At 45.7% G+C, this 12,507-nt stretch overlaps 4 protein-coding genes across 4 annotated transcripts in view; 1 reads left to right on the forward strand and 3 right to left on the reverse strand.

Annotated features, from left to right (window-relative positions):
* Positions 1-2,257, reverse strand: part of LOC126556025 (polyserase-2-like) — a 555,659-nt gene extending 553,402 nt beyond the window's left edge. Inside the window, exons 1-3 of the mRNA XM_050211186.1 lie at positions 1,525-2,257; positions 1,030-1,450; positions 353-952 (exon numbers count right to left, since the gene is read on the reverse strand). Of these exons, the coding sequence (XP_050067143.1) occupies positions 355-952; positions 1,030-1,450; positions 1,525-2,257 (1,752 nt within the window). The 3' untranslated portion in view covers positions 353-354. The remainder of the gene's footprint in view (positions 1-352; positions 953-1,029; positions 1,451-1,524) is intronic.
* LOC126556328 (glutathione S-transferase) overlaps positions 1-12,507 on the reverse strand; it is a 327,848-nt gene that overhangs the window by 194,997 nt on the left and 120,344 nt on the right. The gene's annotated exons all lie outside the window — the stretch shown is intronic.
* The window catches only part of LOC126568793 (trimethylguanosine synthase), a 151,299-nt gene that overhangs the window by 11,750 nt on the left and 127,042 nt on the right, over positions 1-12,507 (forward strand). The gene's annotated exons all lie outside the window — the stretch shown is intronic.
* Positions 6,557-12,507, reverse strand: part of LOC126556489 (cholesterol transporter ABCA5-like) — a 137,351-nt gene continuing 131,400 nt past the window's right edge. The window contains exons 3-10 of the mRNA XM_050211753.1: positions 12,317-12,503; positions 9,068-12,238; positions 8,802-8,988; positions 8,108-8,382; positions 7,878-8,039; positions 7,138-7,808; positions 6,738-7,072; positions 6,557-6,669 (exon numbers count right to left, since the gene is read on the reverse strand). Of these exons, the coding sequence (XP_050067710.1) occupies positions 6,563-6,669; positions 6,738-7,072; positions 7,138-7,808; positions 7,878-8,039; positions 8,108-8,382; positions 8,802-8,988; positions 9,068-12,238; positions 12,317-12,503 (5,095 nt within the window). The 3' untranslated portion in view covers positions 6,557-6,562. The remainder of the gene's footprint in view (positions 6,670-6,737; positions 7,073-7,137; positions 7,809-7,877; positions 8,040-8,107; positions 8,383-8,801; positions 8,989-9,067; positions 12,239-12,316; positions 12,504-12,507) is intronic.

Here is a 12,507-nt window from a genome sequence, read left to right on the forward strand (position 1 = left end):
GAATTGTGGTGGGCTTTTATCAATGATTAGGGTTAACAAAAGTTGCGCTGTGAATAAAACAACATCCTAAATATGCCAGAGCACGCCAGAAATATATTCTAGTTGAAAGCAACAATGAGATTTGAAAATATTACACTAGCACACTCATTTTTAACCGGGAGAAATAAGGAACGTCCCGGAGGCAAGGGCGAGAGGGATTCAATTACCTTACGGAACCGTCCCCCCCGTGGTGAGGACTGAATATCTAACTAAACTACGGTTTCAACAAATCTAGCATCTTGTTTTGTGGTCATTTTTATTTAAAATATCTGGTTCTTTACGATCAGCTCCGAAATCCTTATCATCATGGCACAGTTATCCACGAATGTTATCTAAAATCCATTGCAGATACTTGCTGACAGCAATGTACCGTTCCGGCACGGCGCAGTAGCTAATGCCCGTCTGCAATCCGTACAGTAAATATCGATTAGACTTCTTCTCTATCGCCTGTATCACCGATCCGGGCTGATAATCGTTGCACTGTGGTGATCGCGAAGCATTGTTTAGGTTTCGGGCACAAATGATCTTACTGTTGGTATTTTCTGCCGCTTCAGCATGATAACCCTCAGCCTCCAATTCCGTCCGACACCGATTTAAATCGACTGCATCAAGCACATCGCGTTGCAATATTTTCGAATCGGACCCACTCTCCTTCCAGCCCGTCATGATGTAGCGATTGTACAGACGTTCGCGCTGCTGGGGAGTTACCGGAAGACAGATCGCTTCAATGTAATCCCGGCGACCAACAACCGCTGGAATGGTTAGACGGGCGAGCACGAGATCATCCTGCCGAAACACCTGACCCACTGATACGGTCTGCACAGAGGAAATGCATTGCTCCGATCCGTCGATCATACCGCAGTCCTTCGTTTTGCCTGTGTCGTAATCACCTAGCGTTACGCTGACTTCGTCTCTAGGAGTGGAAGGAAGGTTTAATACACAAGTTAGCTTCAAATGGCTCGCTATAATATTCAAGCAATTAATACTCACTGCCAATCGACACAAGTGGTCGTGAGGATGTAGTTTCGATTGAGCAAAACCCCGTTGCAGGGAACGTACTCGGAATCCTGGAACGGATGGCGCAACGTTACCATCCAGGGGTACTGCTTGAAGATGGGTTTGCGCTTCTCTTCGAACTCGTAAATATGCTCATTCCGTCCACAGTTTCCTTGATTGATAAGCCGAATATTGGGATGTCCCAGGATCGGATCGTCGATTCCACTGTTTGGAGTGTTTTCGTACAACCAATCGATGTACTGTGAAGCATCGGTAAATCCGATGTACTGCTTCAAATTGCACAGTCCGCTCGAGTCGATCGTGTTGCTGAATGATACTACGCCCTTTAAATACCAACGGTTTTGGAACTGGAAAAACATTCCTCCGCCACTATCTCCGTTACACACGCCGGTTCCTGTTGAAAATTGGAAGAGCATGTCTTACTACTAGCCTCGTGATTTTTATGCCTGCGATCGTCCCAAACCGTACCATTTTTGTATCCAGCACAGTATGCTTTCGCGTACAGTAATCGTCCAAAAAAGGCGCGATCACTAGCCAGACACGTCAACGAATCAACCACCGGCATCCGAGCTTCATTGAGGGCCGATCCGACGCGATTTTCATCCGCCAGACCCCACCCAACAACCGTGCCCGACTGTCCGTAAACATTCGGTAGGACAAACCCATCGTCACGCTTCCAAAGACAAACAGGTTGAATGTACTCGTTGAAAATAATCGGAATTTCCACCCGCAAGATGGCGATATCGTTCTCGAACGTTGTTGGCTGGAAGCCCACGTGCACGATCGTTTCTATCACATTGAACTCCTCCGCATGTTCCTCCATCTCGTTCGACAGATTGAAGCGGCCTAACTTTAGTAGCAAGTTTTCGGTCGGTATTTTCCGTCGACTAGCGGCGAACGTGACGCAGTGTGCAGCCGTTAGTACCAGATACCGATGCACAATGCTGCCACCACACGCATACTCGAACCCATCGCTGCTGATGCCTCGCTGATAAAGAGCCACATGCCATGGCCAGTCACCGGGACGCGTAGTGTAGCCACCCTTCACAAGGCCTTCCCGTTGGGCCAATCGTTTCCCGCACTGGTTATCGTTAAAGTCTTTCGTTTGTAACTCGTCCTGCACAACATTGCCACAAACACTGTGAAGCGACAGTATCACAAACAGACAGCCTGCCCACCTGTGAAGCGTTTCGTGGAGCATGATCAAAATGAATCTTCTCCGACGAGCGGTTCTGTTCGAACTGTTGATCGATGTTGCGGTTTCTGATTATCGATCTGATCCGGTCGGAAGGTTACGAACCTCGGGAAGAAGCGTTACTTGTTGTGCAGGTTTCTTTTATTGTTTCTGTATGGGTCGGCTGAAAAGTGACCGTAAATGTTTGTTCTACGCAGTTAATATAAACGTCCTCTAAAGACAGATTCCACCAAGCACTTGAGAAGGGTTGTGTAGATGATCGTAACCCCAGAGCACTTATCGATCTGTTAAACGCATGCCATAAATGAAGCGATACTTTTCAAGCAACCTTTTCTTGTTCCGAGGCACAAAGTCCACCAAAGTGCTTCATGGCATTCATTGCTTAGAACGGATTCATTTCCTAGTGGAGTATAAATCAAGTTTTAGCACAAACACTACCAGCACTGCTTACATCGATTGTGTCGCGATATGGTGGCAATGGATGACTTTGACTGGGCATTGAGTGGCTGTGCGTGTATTCTACGTTTCGACGATGTTGGCGATCATAATCTAGCCAGTATGCGTTGGTATAGGAAACCTCACCTACACCTGAATTTGTGGGAAATTCCATACGTGTTAAGAAAATTATAATTAACCATACATTTGTTGAAAGAACAAAACAAACGTTTTGTTCTTTCAGCTTCATTTGAAACTTCAATTCGAACTTCGAACCTCGATAATCGTCGATAAAGGGCACTTCTATCAGAGTATCCCGAGGATTATTGATGCTTTCCCGAATATGTTTTATATCGTCCCAGGTTTTGTTGATGCTTTCGCGCGACAAAACCTGGGACATAAAAAAAAAATGACAGAATTATAGAAAATCGTATAATTTTATTCTTTTTTTAAATTTATTGTAAAAGTAAATAGGTGTTTTGAAACGAATCCAAACATATCTGGGACCCGGTAAAAAAAAAATTGGGACGAAAACAAAAATAACTAGCAAACAACGGATAAAATAACCTCGGAACAAAAAACAAAAATTATGGGAAAGCACCTAAAACATCACCTGGATGACCTGTATCATTAATAGTGGATGTCGTATCCGTTACAATTTTACCACTCGTTCAAAGTCCGTACCCATTAAAATTTATACTTTGGTCAATTTCGAGGATAATTCGCTTTCCCTGGACAGTTATGTCCTGGCTGGCCAATCATGATTCTTTTGTCGCTAGTCTGGTTATATACTTTTCTTTTAAACAGAAACAGTTCAGATAGCCGCAGATTGGTGAAACATTATAGTAAGTTTTACCTTTCTGTGTCCTCGTCTTATGACTTCCGTTCCTCTTAAGGCCTCGCTGAAACTTTTGTAGATTGGATTATCCTTCTGGACGATGACCTTGGGCGTGGCTCGACGACAAACTGTCTTTCAAGCGTCAATTCCATCATCGAGGCCTAATATTCTGTTGATTAGGCCTCATAACTAGTTACTCGGATCACCACGAGGCGCTTCCTGAACGACTCTAGTGTTGTTCTTCCTCTGATATTCCTGGTCAATCCCAAAGAGCACCATAGTCACGCTTGCATCCTTCTGGCGGCCATTCCTCTTTATATCATATCCCAACTCTGCTTATTTCTTTTTGTCACACGTGGTTCTCTCAGTGTAATTCTCCAATTCCGTAGGAGATTCGTATACCAGTGCTTATGGGTTGGGCCTTTCACGCTGCCTTGATTCATGTAGACGACTTTCGGAACCTGACGAGTTGCTCCTTATAACATGGGCTTTATAAAATCGTACTTCAACGCATATAGAGCCAATAATCCTTCTGTGCATTTAAATCCTGAACGTGGCTAAGAGGTTTTCGTCAGTTTTAGACAAAGCTTCATAGGCGTATACCAGATGGCAGCCGGTATGTTTGCTCGTATCACAATGGCAAGTTTTTACTTCAACTCTAAACCCATAAAACGAGAACTGCAACACAGACCCATAACGATTCTTGAGCCGTCCGGAAAAGTCAGCGGAGTGCCCTAAGCGAAGTGGAAGTTGGATTGTCCGGATGGCGGGGTTCTTTGTGAATTTGATGCCCTTTACCAGCTCAGAACTCCTCGTGGCCGCCCAGTCCTGAAGGCTGCTTTTGCCTAGCAATTATATTTCTTTGTCTTATTTTTGGGTGGTGTCCCAAAAGTCTTAGTGTCTTAGTGTTGGTCGTTTGTATGAAAAAGTTTTTCATAAGATACAATCAAGATCTCCCGAAAATTTACTTTTTGTTTTAGAATCCTAATCAAAATTTTGTTTTTTTTTTTTCATCTCGTAGTAGATGTGAGCGCGCGCAGAACAACCACATTCTCCGTTGCATTACATTTCATAAGAAATTAAGTTACTTTTGATAAAACTATAGATCTAGATCTAGAGTGTTTGTTCGAATAGTTTCCGAAAAGGCTTCTCCAATACAACTTAAACCGTCCGTTTATGAAAGTCGCCGAAGTTAAACGATTTCTTCTTCTTGGCTTAACGACCTCTAAAGTCATGCCGGCCATCGAAATGGCTAACTAGACTGCCGATACCACGTAGTTGGTTAGTCAGACCTCACTACGGGGGGACGGTCCGGATGGGATATGATCTCCGGTCCTGCCGTTTGAAGACTGGCACCGCTGTCGCATATACCACCAGGCCGACCCGTCGACGAAAGAAGTTAAACGAACGTATTATATCCTTAACATAACTGGAAATACGGACGTTTATGCGTTACAGTATCAGCATTACTAGGACGTAGCTGTCATCAGCAATTCTGCACAAAATATGCTTTTTAGTTCAATGCTTCTTTTCCGAAACTTTATTTCAAAGTGCTTCACGGTTTGCTTTCCTCCGTAATCCTACCTTACCTACGTTCATTACATTCCAATAAAAGCGTTCTTTAGCCTTTGGTGACGCTTTTTTCCTTATTGATCTCTCTGCACACTCTCACTCGACATGTTTATCGTTTGCTCCTGATTTTGGCATCGGTGAGATGCAGCATTAGTTTACCGTGGTTTACTCCCGTTGTTTCACGATTATCCTACGATTTTACGCTTTCCTCACATCTGACCAAACAATACTATTCATCGTTGGCGAGACAGGAATGTATGTTTTTTGTTTTCTTTAATTATTTATCTATTGCGCAATGCTTTTTTCTTAATTTCTGTTTTCGGCCAACCTTATAATCACAGTTTTCAAATCAAATTTCTTTGAAATGTTTATCTGTTTTTCTTTTGTCTTTGTTTTTGTCCTTGCCTCATACTTACACAATTTTCCATAATGTTTTTTTTTTGGGTGTATCAGTTGATTTTGCTTCTTGTTTTTAAAGTACTTTAATATGCACTTGAATTCCAACGCAGAACACGTTCTTGCAAACAAACCCGACCAACCAACCAGGTATTGAATTTCATCCAATTTCCAATCCATCCATCATTCTTTCTCGATTCTTTCTTCAAACTTTCATTCCCTTCAGCGCGCCTATGTCCTCTTCTTATACACCTAAATTTAGTTTATTTATCTTATTGTTTAATTCACTTGCCCGCTATAGCTTGGTTGCATGTTTGCTTGCCTGTCGTTTAAAGAGTTTTGACTAGTTTTGGTTTATCTTTTAAATATCGTTTAAATCTAAAAGATTTCTCAGCAAAAATTTGCATACAGAGAAGACGCTTCAACTGCTTCACAAAAACAGTGTGGCATTCGGTTTTGCTATGTTATGTTATTTGGTTTGGGTTTAAATTATTGTAGTATTTTTACTAACCTTTTTCGCTCTTTCAATATCTTCCTTCACTGCCCGTTGCGCATCCGCCGCGTGCCTTATATTCATGTTGTGATTTAATGCTTATTTTGTTGATGAGTTATACAATTCTAGCTTCTCTTGCTCCTCACACTGTTCTTCGGCGCGTTCAGTAAACTTGCTTCTAATAATGTCTTCATAGCCACAACGTGTTCGATGGTTTCTTTTGTTTCCGCTAGATGTCCTTTTCACATGAAATTATTGCACAAATTGCTTACTTTTAATCAAATTTACTTACATTTTCACAATGCTCCTCGCATGGCGCTGCCCGCACTCCGCACATGCCCTTGCTGGATGTGTATGTTTTCAATTAACTACAAATGCTTTGTTTTGCACACTGAATTTTCGAAACTCAGTCACCATTTTCGTTCCATATTCTACTCACAAATCATCCTTTTTACGCTTACAAGTATCTATCAAACTTTGTAGTGTGTGTGGTTTTGCACAACTAATCTCCAGGACATTGCGTTGCGGAGGCTGCCTGCTGCTCGTTGATGTGATCTATGATCGACTTCCGTATAATCTACTGCACACTGGAGGTTTCCTCGTCGTAGTGTGCAAACTTTAAGAACACTTGTTCTAGTGTCGTTTGGCTGAATGAGTACTCCTCAATATCTAGCTCGGTTTTAGCTGGAATGGTTAGAAATACATTAGACAGTGGGACGTGCTTCAAACTCACTAACGTGCGATGATCGTACCTTTCTCGAGCCGTGAAAAACATTCAGCTAAGGAACTGACGGCTTGCTGCGGTACAGAGTATACTAGCCTATCGGCAAAACTCTCCTCCAGGGTGGCACTCGGAAACAGGTCCGTTACGAAATTGCGCAACGCCATCGAACGATTGTCAATGCAGTTGCTGATTACCGGTGCAATGTGGTCCGTGCTTTGGTCGAGTTGCAGTTGCTCCTGGCTGCTGCTGGGTTGACTTTCGATCGGTGTCTCACTGTACACGTTTTCTATGTGCTTCAGCTTAATCTCCAGTGTGTAACCGGCGCCGTACAGATTCTTCAGGTGTTGCGTCGAACCGAGACATCTAAGAACAAGATCATTAGTATCCAACTCCCTCCGTACATTATTCAACGCCTTCAACCAGCCTACCTTAGCTCGCCTTTGACCATGATTCCAACTCGAGAGCACAGCGCGTCCGCTTCTTCCATCGAGTGGGTCGTCAACATTGCACAGCGCTTACCATGGAAGCTAGCCAGTATAGTGTCCCAAAGGAATCGTTTCGACTTTGGATCCATACCGGTCGATGGTTCATCCAGTAGCACTACTTTCGGGGCTCCCACCATCGCCATCGCGTAGCTTAACTTGCGCCTGGTACCACCGGAACAGTGCTGCGTTTGCTTGTTGGCGTGTTCGTTTATGTGTAGCCCCGTCAGATACGTCGATATCAAACGGTTTAGATCCTTGCCACGCACTCCCCGTATACGTGCATACAGCTCGAGATGCTCGCGCACTGTCACGTTCTTCCACAGCGCATCGTGCTGGGGACAGTAGCCCAACGTTTTAAAGGCATCATCCTGATTGATGGTAATGCTATGACCGGCAACACGAACCGTACCACGCGTGGGTGCCGTTTCGCCCGTCATGATCTTCATGGTGGTCGTTTTGCCAGCACCGTTGTGTCCGAGCAAACCCAACACCTCACCGGCATCCACCGCGATCGATAGACTTCGCACTGAAATCTTCTTTCTGGGAGGTTCATCATCCGCGCAGCAGCAGCAATTGCCGCACAGTGACTCTTGGGAGAACTCTTTGCGAAGACTCTGTGGAAGTGTGGCAAAGTGCTATAGTGGCAATGTTCGCGAATGCTGGTGGACACTAGATTTACTAACCTTAACCAGTACTACCGGCTGCGCCTGTAGACCTGCGGCATCATCTTGTTGCGATTGCTGTGGATTGCTTGTAAGCCCGAAAACGCGACTACGCTCGTGACGTACATCTTCATCTTCGTACTCACCGGTACATTGCTCTTCCGTCATAACATCTTCCTCGCTCTGCAATGGGCAACAGGATTAGAATTTCGTCTCATTTGACATCTTTACAACTCCAAGAAAAAGTTTACCGCTGATCGATGAAACAGATCCCGCATACGACCACCACTTTTCATCACATCGGACACCCGTAAACAGAACGCCCAGATCGGAATGTGCAAAAGGCACCCGCATGCCATCACGATCACCTCCTCGGTCATATAGTGTGCCATCGACAGCTCTGCACAGGCTGAACTCAATCGACATGCGATGTAGACACGATCGACGAAGTATACCGTCGCGTACGGAATGTACATGGGATTGATAAGGGAAAACACGTAGTGGAGTGCGATCGCTGCCTTAACCTCTGTAAAATTTGAATATTTTTTCAAATTAATAAGGTCGTTTTGGATTAGTATAGTGTAGCGCGTACCGAGTAAGAGAAAGAGAGAGTGATTTAAATCTTTGCAATGAATGATTTGAATAAACTCCTCACAAAGAGTTTTTACAACGCTTTTGGGATTGGAATCGCAAAGAGTGTTTCAACTCTTTTGGTAATGGTTATTATCAAACTCCCTCATAAGGTGCCGCCAGAGGGATTCAAGTCGCAAAAAGTGTTTAAATTCTATTGGGATTCGATTCGCAAAGTGTTTTTAAACATCTTTTAGGATTCGATTCAACAGAGAGTTTTGAAATCTGTTTTGGGTCGAAACCCAGTAAGAGTGAATTAAATCCTTTAAAAGAGTTGTTATTAGCATCGCTAGCTAGGTGTGTAACATCACTTACCGATCCCCAGCATGTCCAAAAATACAACCAATATGAACGGGATTAACCCAACGAACGTAAGTATGTTGGGCAGGATCGATTGCGCTGAATCTGTACGATCGAAGAAGTACGAGAAGCACGTCGAACAAAGGATACCAGCCGGTGAGTAGAGAAACACCAACATTCCTAGAGTGATGAGTGCTGGTGGCTACAGTAAAAGGAGAAGCGTCAATTAGAACCAAAACAGTGACCACTCTGTAGGCAAATCGCAGTCGTCGGGTTCTTACCTGTCGGAATGAGGGAATGTCGAATAAAAACACCAGCCCAAGCAATGCAGCACAAATGACCAGCATCAAACCCGATAGCACGATAAAGTACGCCGATAGGTACAGCGATGAAGAAAGTCCATTAACGCGCAGCTGATTTTTAGCCTTCATCTCACGATCATACACCATATCGACGGCCAGCGAAACGGGAATCAGAACAAATATCATTCCCACAAACAGTGCGGACGAGAACGTGCCGATGTTAAACTCTTGCGGTTGCGCCGTTTGCTGGAATGGATGTGACCACAGTTCGATACGCAACATGGAGTCGCTCGATCCACTACGGTCGGGTGTAGCAGCAGCACCGGATGCTGAGGACGTTGTGCTGGAACTCGTACTCGATGGTAAGGGTTGGAATGCTAAATCATCCACATTTTCAGCATCTGTCCCATCGTCTTGATAATCGAACGTAAACTGCGCATTTGAGGTTGGCATCGGACCTTTCCGTCCGGCACGCTGGTAGAGCAGATGCTGCGAGTTTATCGATGCTGGCGATAGTTCCGCATACACGCGCAGTAGTGTGTTGCTGATCAGATTCAGAATGATCGGCAGGCTGTGCTGAGTCGTATCGTTGTACAGCGTCGTGATGGATACATTTGACCAAGATATTACATTCACATTGAACGCGGCCATGTGCGGGGCGATGTCTAGTAGTAGCGAGAAATTGCCATTATAATCCTCCGTCACATTCGCCGACCGGTGAAGCTCGGCGAGGAATCGATGATAGAAATGGGCCGCTTCCTTCGACTGTTGCTGCTGCTGGTGGTGTTTTTGGTGCAGAAATTGTGGTATTGGATCGTAATGCTTCTGTGACTCGCGCTTCTGCTGTCTCGGTTGTTGCTGATGGTGATGATGATAAACGTAAGCGGCATGAGGCCACATCGCCGGATTGGTATTGTCGTGTACGGCGATTTTCGTAATGTTGCTTCCGTAGGTGGTATTATCCAGCAGGATGGAACGCATGATGGGTGACAGTACTTGGATCGAGTTAAGGTACAGTCCCAGTGCCGTGAATGCTAACGGCAGTATGATCAACAGATACAGTCGCTGTATGTCCCGGAATAGGATCGTCAGACGAAGCTTTAGAAGTGCTCCGATCGTACTCCATCTCGACGGATATAGTGGAATATCGTCCAGATCCATCCAGTTGGTTCGGTTTTGACTGTTCAACTTTACTGCCGACGCTGACGCGTGCGTTTGCGTCTGGTCCTCGTAGATGCTTTTGGTGCTTTTACTCACACCATTGCGCGAAGAACGGTGATGCTTTTTACGATGCATGCGTTGAGATTGGGGAGAATTGACGACCGAATTGGGAACAACACCACCACCACCGCCACCACCCATTGAAGCTGGATGTATTCCAGAACCCGCCGTTCCCTGACTAACACCATCCGATCCGAGCCCGTTGATAGGTATGATCGTATCGAATTGCATTCGATTATCCTGCAGCGACGACTTATTTTCGGCGTTCTGCTCATCGAGTAGGGTTTTGGTATCGTTCTTCAGCGACTGATAGCTGTTGCTGCGTTCCTGCAATGACAAGCTTCTAGGGAGTCCTCGCGTTTTCATCACTTTGCGGCTCAAATTTTCCGACACCGGATAGCCCGCCGCCTGTCCATCTTCCTCATCATCCTCTCCTTCACCCTCCTCGTCTTCACCTTCTCCCGCTCCGCCCGCCTTCTGTTCACCTTCGCGCTGCGTTTCCAGATGCAGAAACACCTCCTCGAGCGTCGTCATTGACACTCCGTACGAGCAAATGCCAAGCATCATGCGTTTGCTTTTAATTTCCTTCTCAATATCGTCGAATAACGATACGAACGAGTTGACCGCATCGTGCGGCAGGATGTAGCTCAGCTCACGCCCATGCCTTCGGGCTTTCTCCGCCTGTGGGACATGCTCGTTCACCAGCTTCGTGATGGACGTTTCGCACGCATTCGTATCAAGCACCAGGGTCAGATGGTACCCGATGCCGAACTTGTTCTTCAGGAAGAGGGATGACCCGCAGCATCGCAGTCGGCCCCGCGACACGACGGCCTTCCGCTCGGCCAGTATGTCCGCCTCATCCATAAAGTGTGTCGTCAGCAGGATCACCTTGCCGTGCTTGCGATTTTGCAAGATGGACCACATGTGTCGTCTCGAGTACGGATCCACACCGGCCGTCGGTTCGTCCAGGATGATAATCTTCGGATCACCGATGATCGCAATACCGACCGAAAGCTTCCGCTTCTGACCACCGCTCAGATGTTTCACACGTGTTTCCGCCGTATCGAATAGATCAATATCGCGCAACGTTTTCTTCACCTCACTATCAACCAGTGCCGGCGGAATGCCTCGAACGGCGGCGAAAAAGTACAAATGTTCCTTCGGTGTGAGCGTTTCGAACAGTATGTCATGCTGCGGACACACTCCCGTCATCCGCCGGATCATGGTCATATCGTTCGGATCGCGCACATCGTACCCGAAAATGTATATTGTGCCGGACGTTGGTGACGTCAGCCCGGTCAGGATGTTGAACAGTGTACTCTTTCCCGCCCCATTGTGACCGAGGATGGCCGTTATCTGTCCCTCGTAGATGGTTAGATTAATCCCGTTGACTGCGTTCACGGCCGGCTTACGGCACGAGTGGAACGTTTTGTACAGATCCACTATGCGGATCGCTTCCTTGCCGCGCATCTCGCGCGACACTGGCTCCACATCGCGGGCTTGATCCTCGAGCGCATTATTGAACGAGTTGGCAGATTCGCCGTTCAGCAGCGGTACTTTTGGCACTTTTTTCTTACACCAGTAGTTTTTGTTCAGACAAAAGCAAGGCTTCTGCTTCGTACCATGGTCCGACGGGATGACACAGTCAAAGTAGAATGCTAGCGCAGCGTACAGTAGAATGTCCACCACAAGCATTAGTATCGAGCCACCGATTGGTATACCGGGCCCGGTCCAGAGATTGTTCAGCGTGACACCCTGGCCGGATATATCCAGCACGAGAATTTTGTCCATTGCCAGTGCAAAACCCGTCGGAGAAATGAGTGAGACAGTCCACAATGCTGCCGAGGTGTGTGTATCGTCAATGAATACTTGCAGGAAGTAGAGCAGGGACATAATATTAACCGCAAAGTTGCCCAATATGCCAGCAGTCTACAAAAAAAAGAAGAAATTTACAATTTACAGTACACAATTGCATACATAAAGATGGCGGTGAGAAATTAAACTTACCCGTGAGTTGTCGAAGAAAGGTGTAATCATAAAGCCGATGAGAATCACCGAAAAGCTGTACAGCAGAATCAGTATAAATACTGGCAGGTAGTTTGTGTTTTGAAAAACGCCCAACGAAAAAACCAGAATTACTGAGACAAAGCTAAGAAACGTTACAAACACGGCGTAGATAACGAACCAACCACACCTGA

Source organism: Anopheles maculipalpis, chromosome 2RL (genome assembly GCF_943734695.1).
Source record: "Anopheles maculipalpis chromosome 2RL, idAnoMacuDA_375_x, whole genome shotgun sequence".
In the NCBI taxonomy this organism is placed as follows: domain Eukaryota; kingdom Metazoa; phylum Arthropoda; class Insecta; order Diptera; family Culicidae; genus Anopheles; species Anopheles maculipalpis.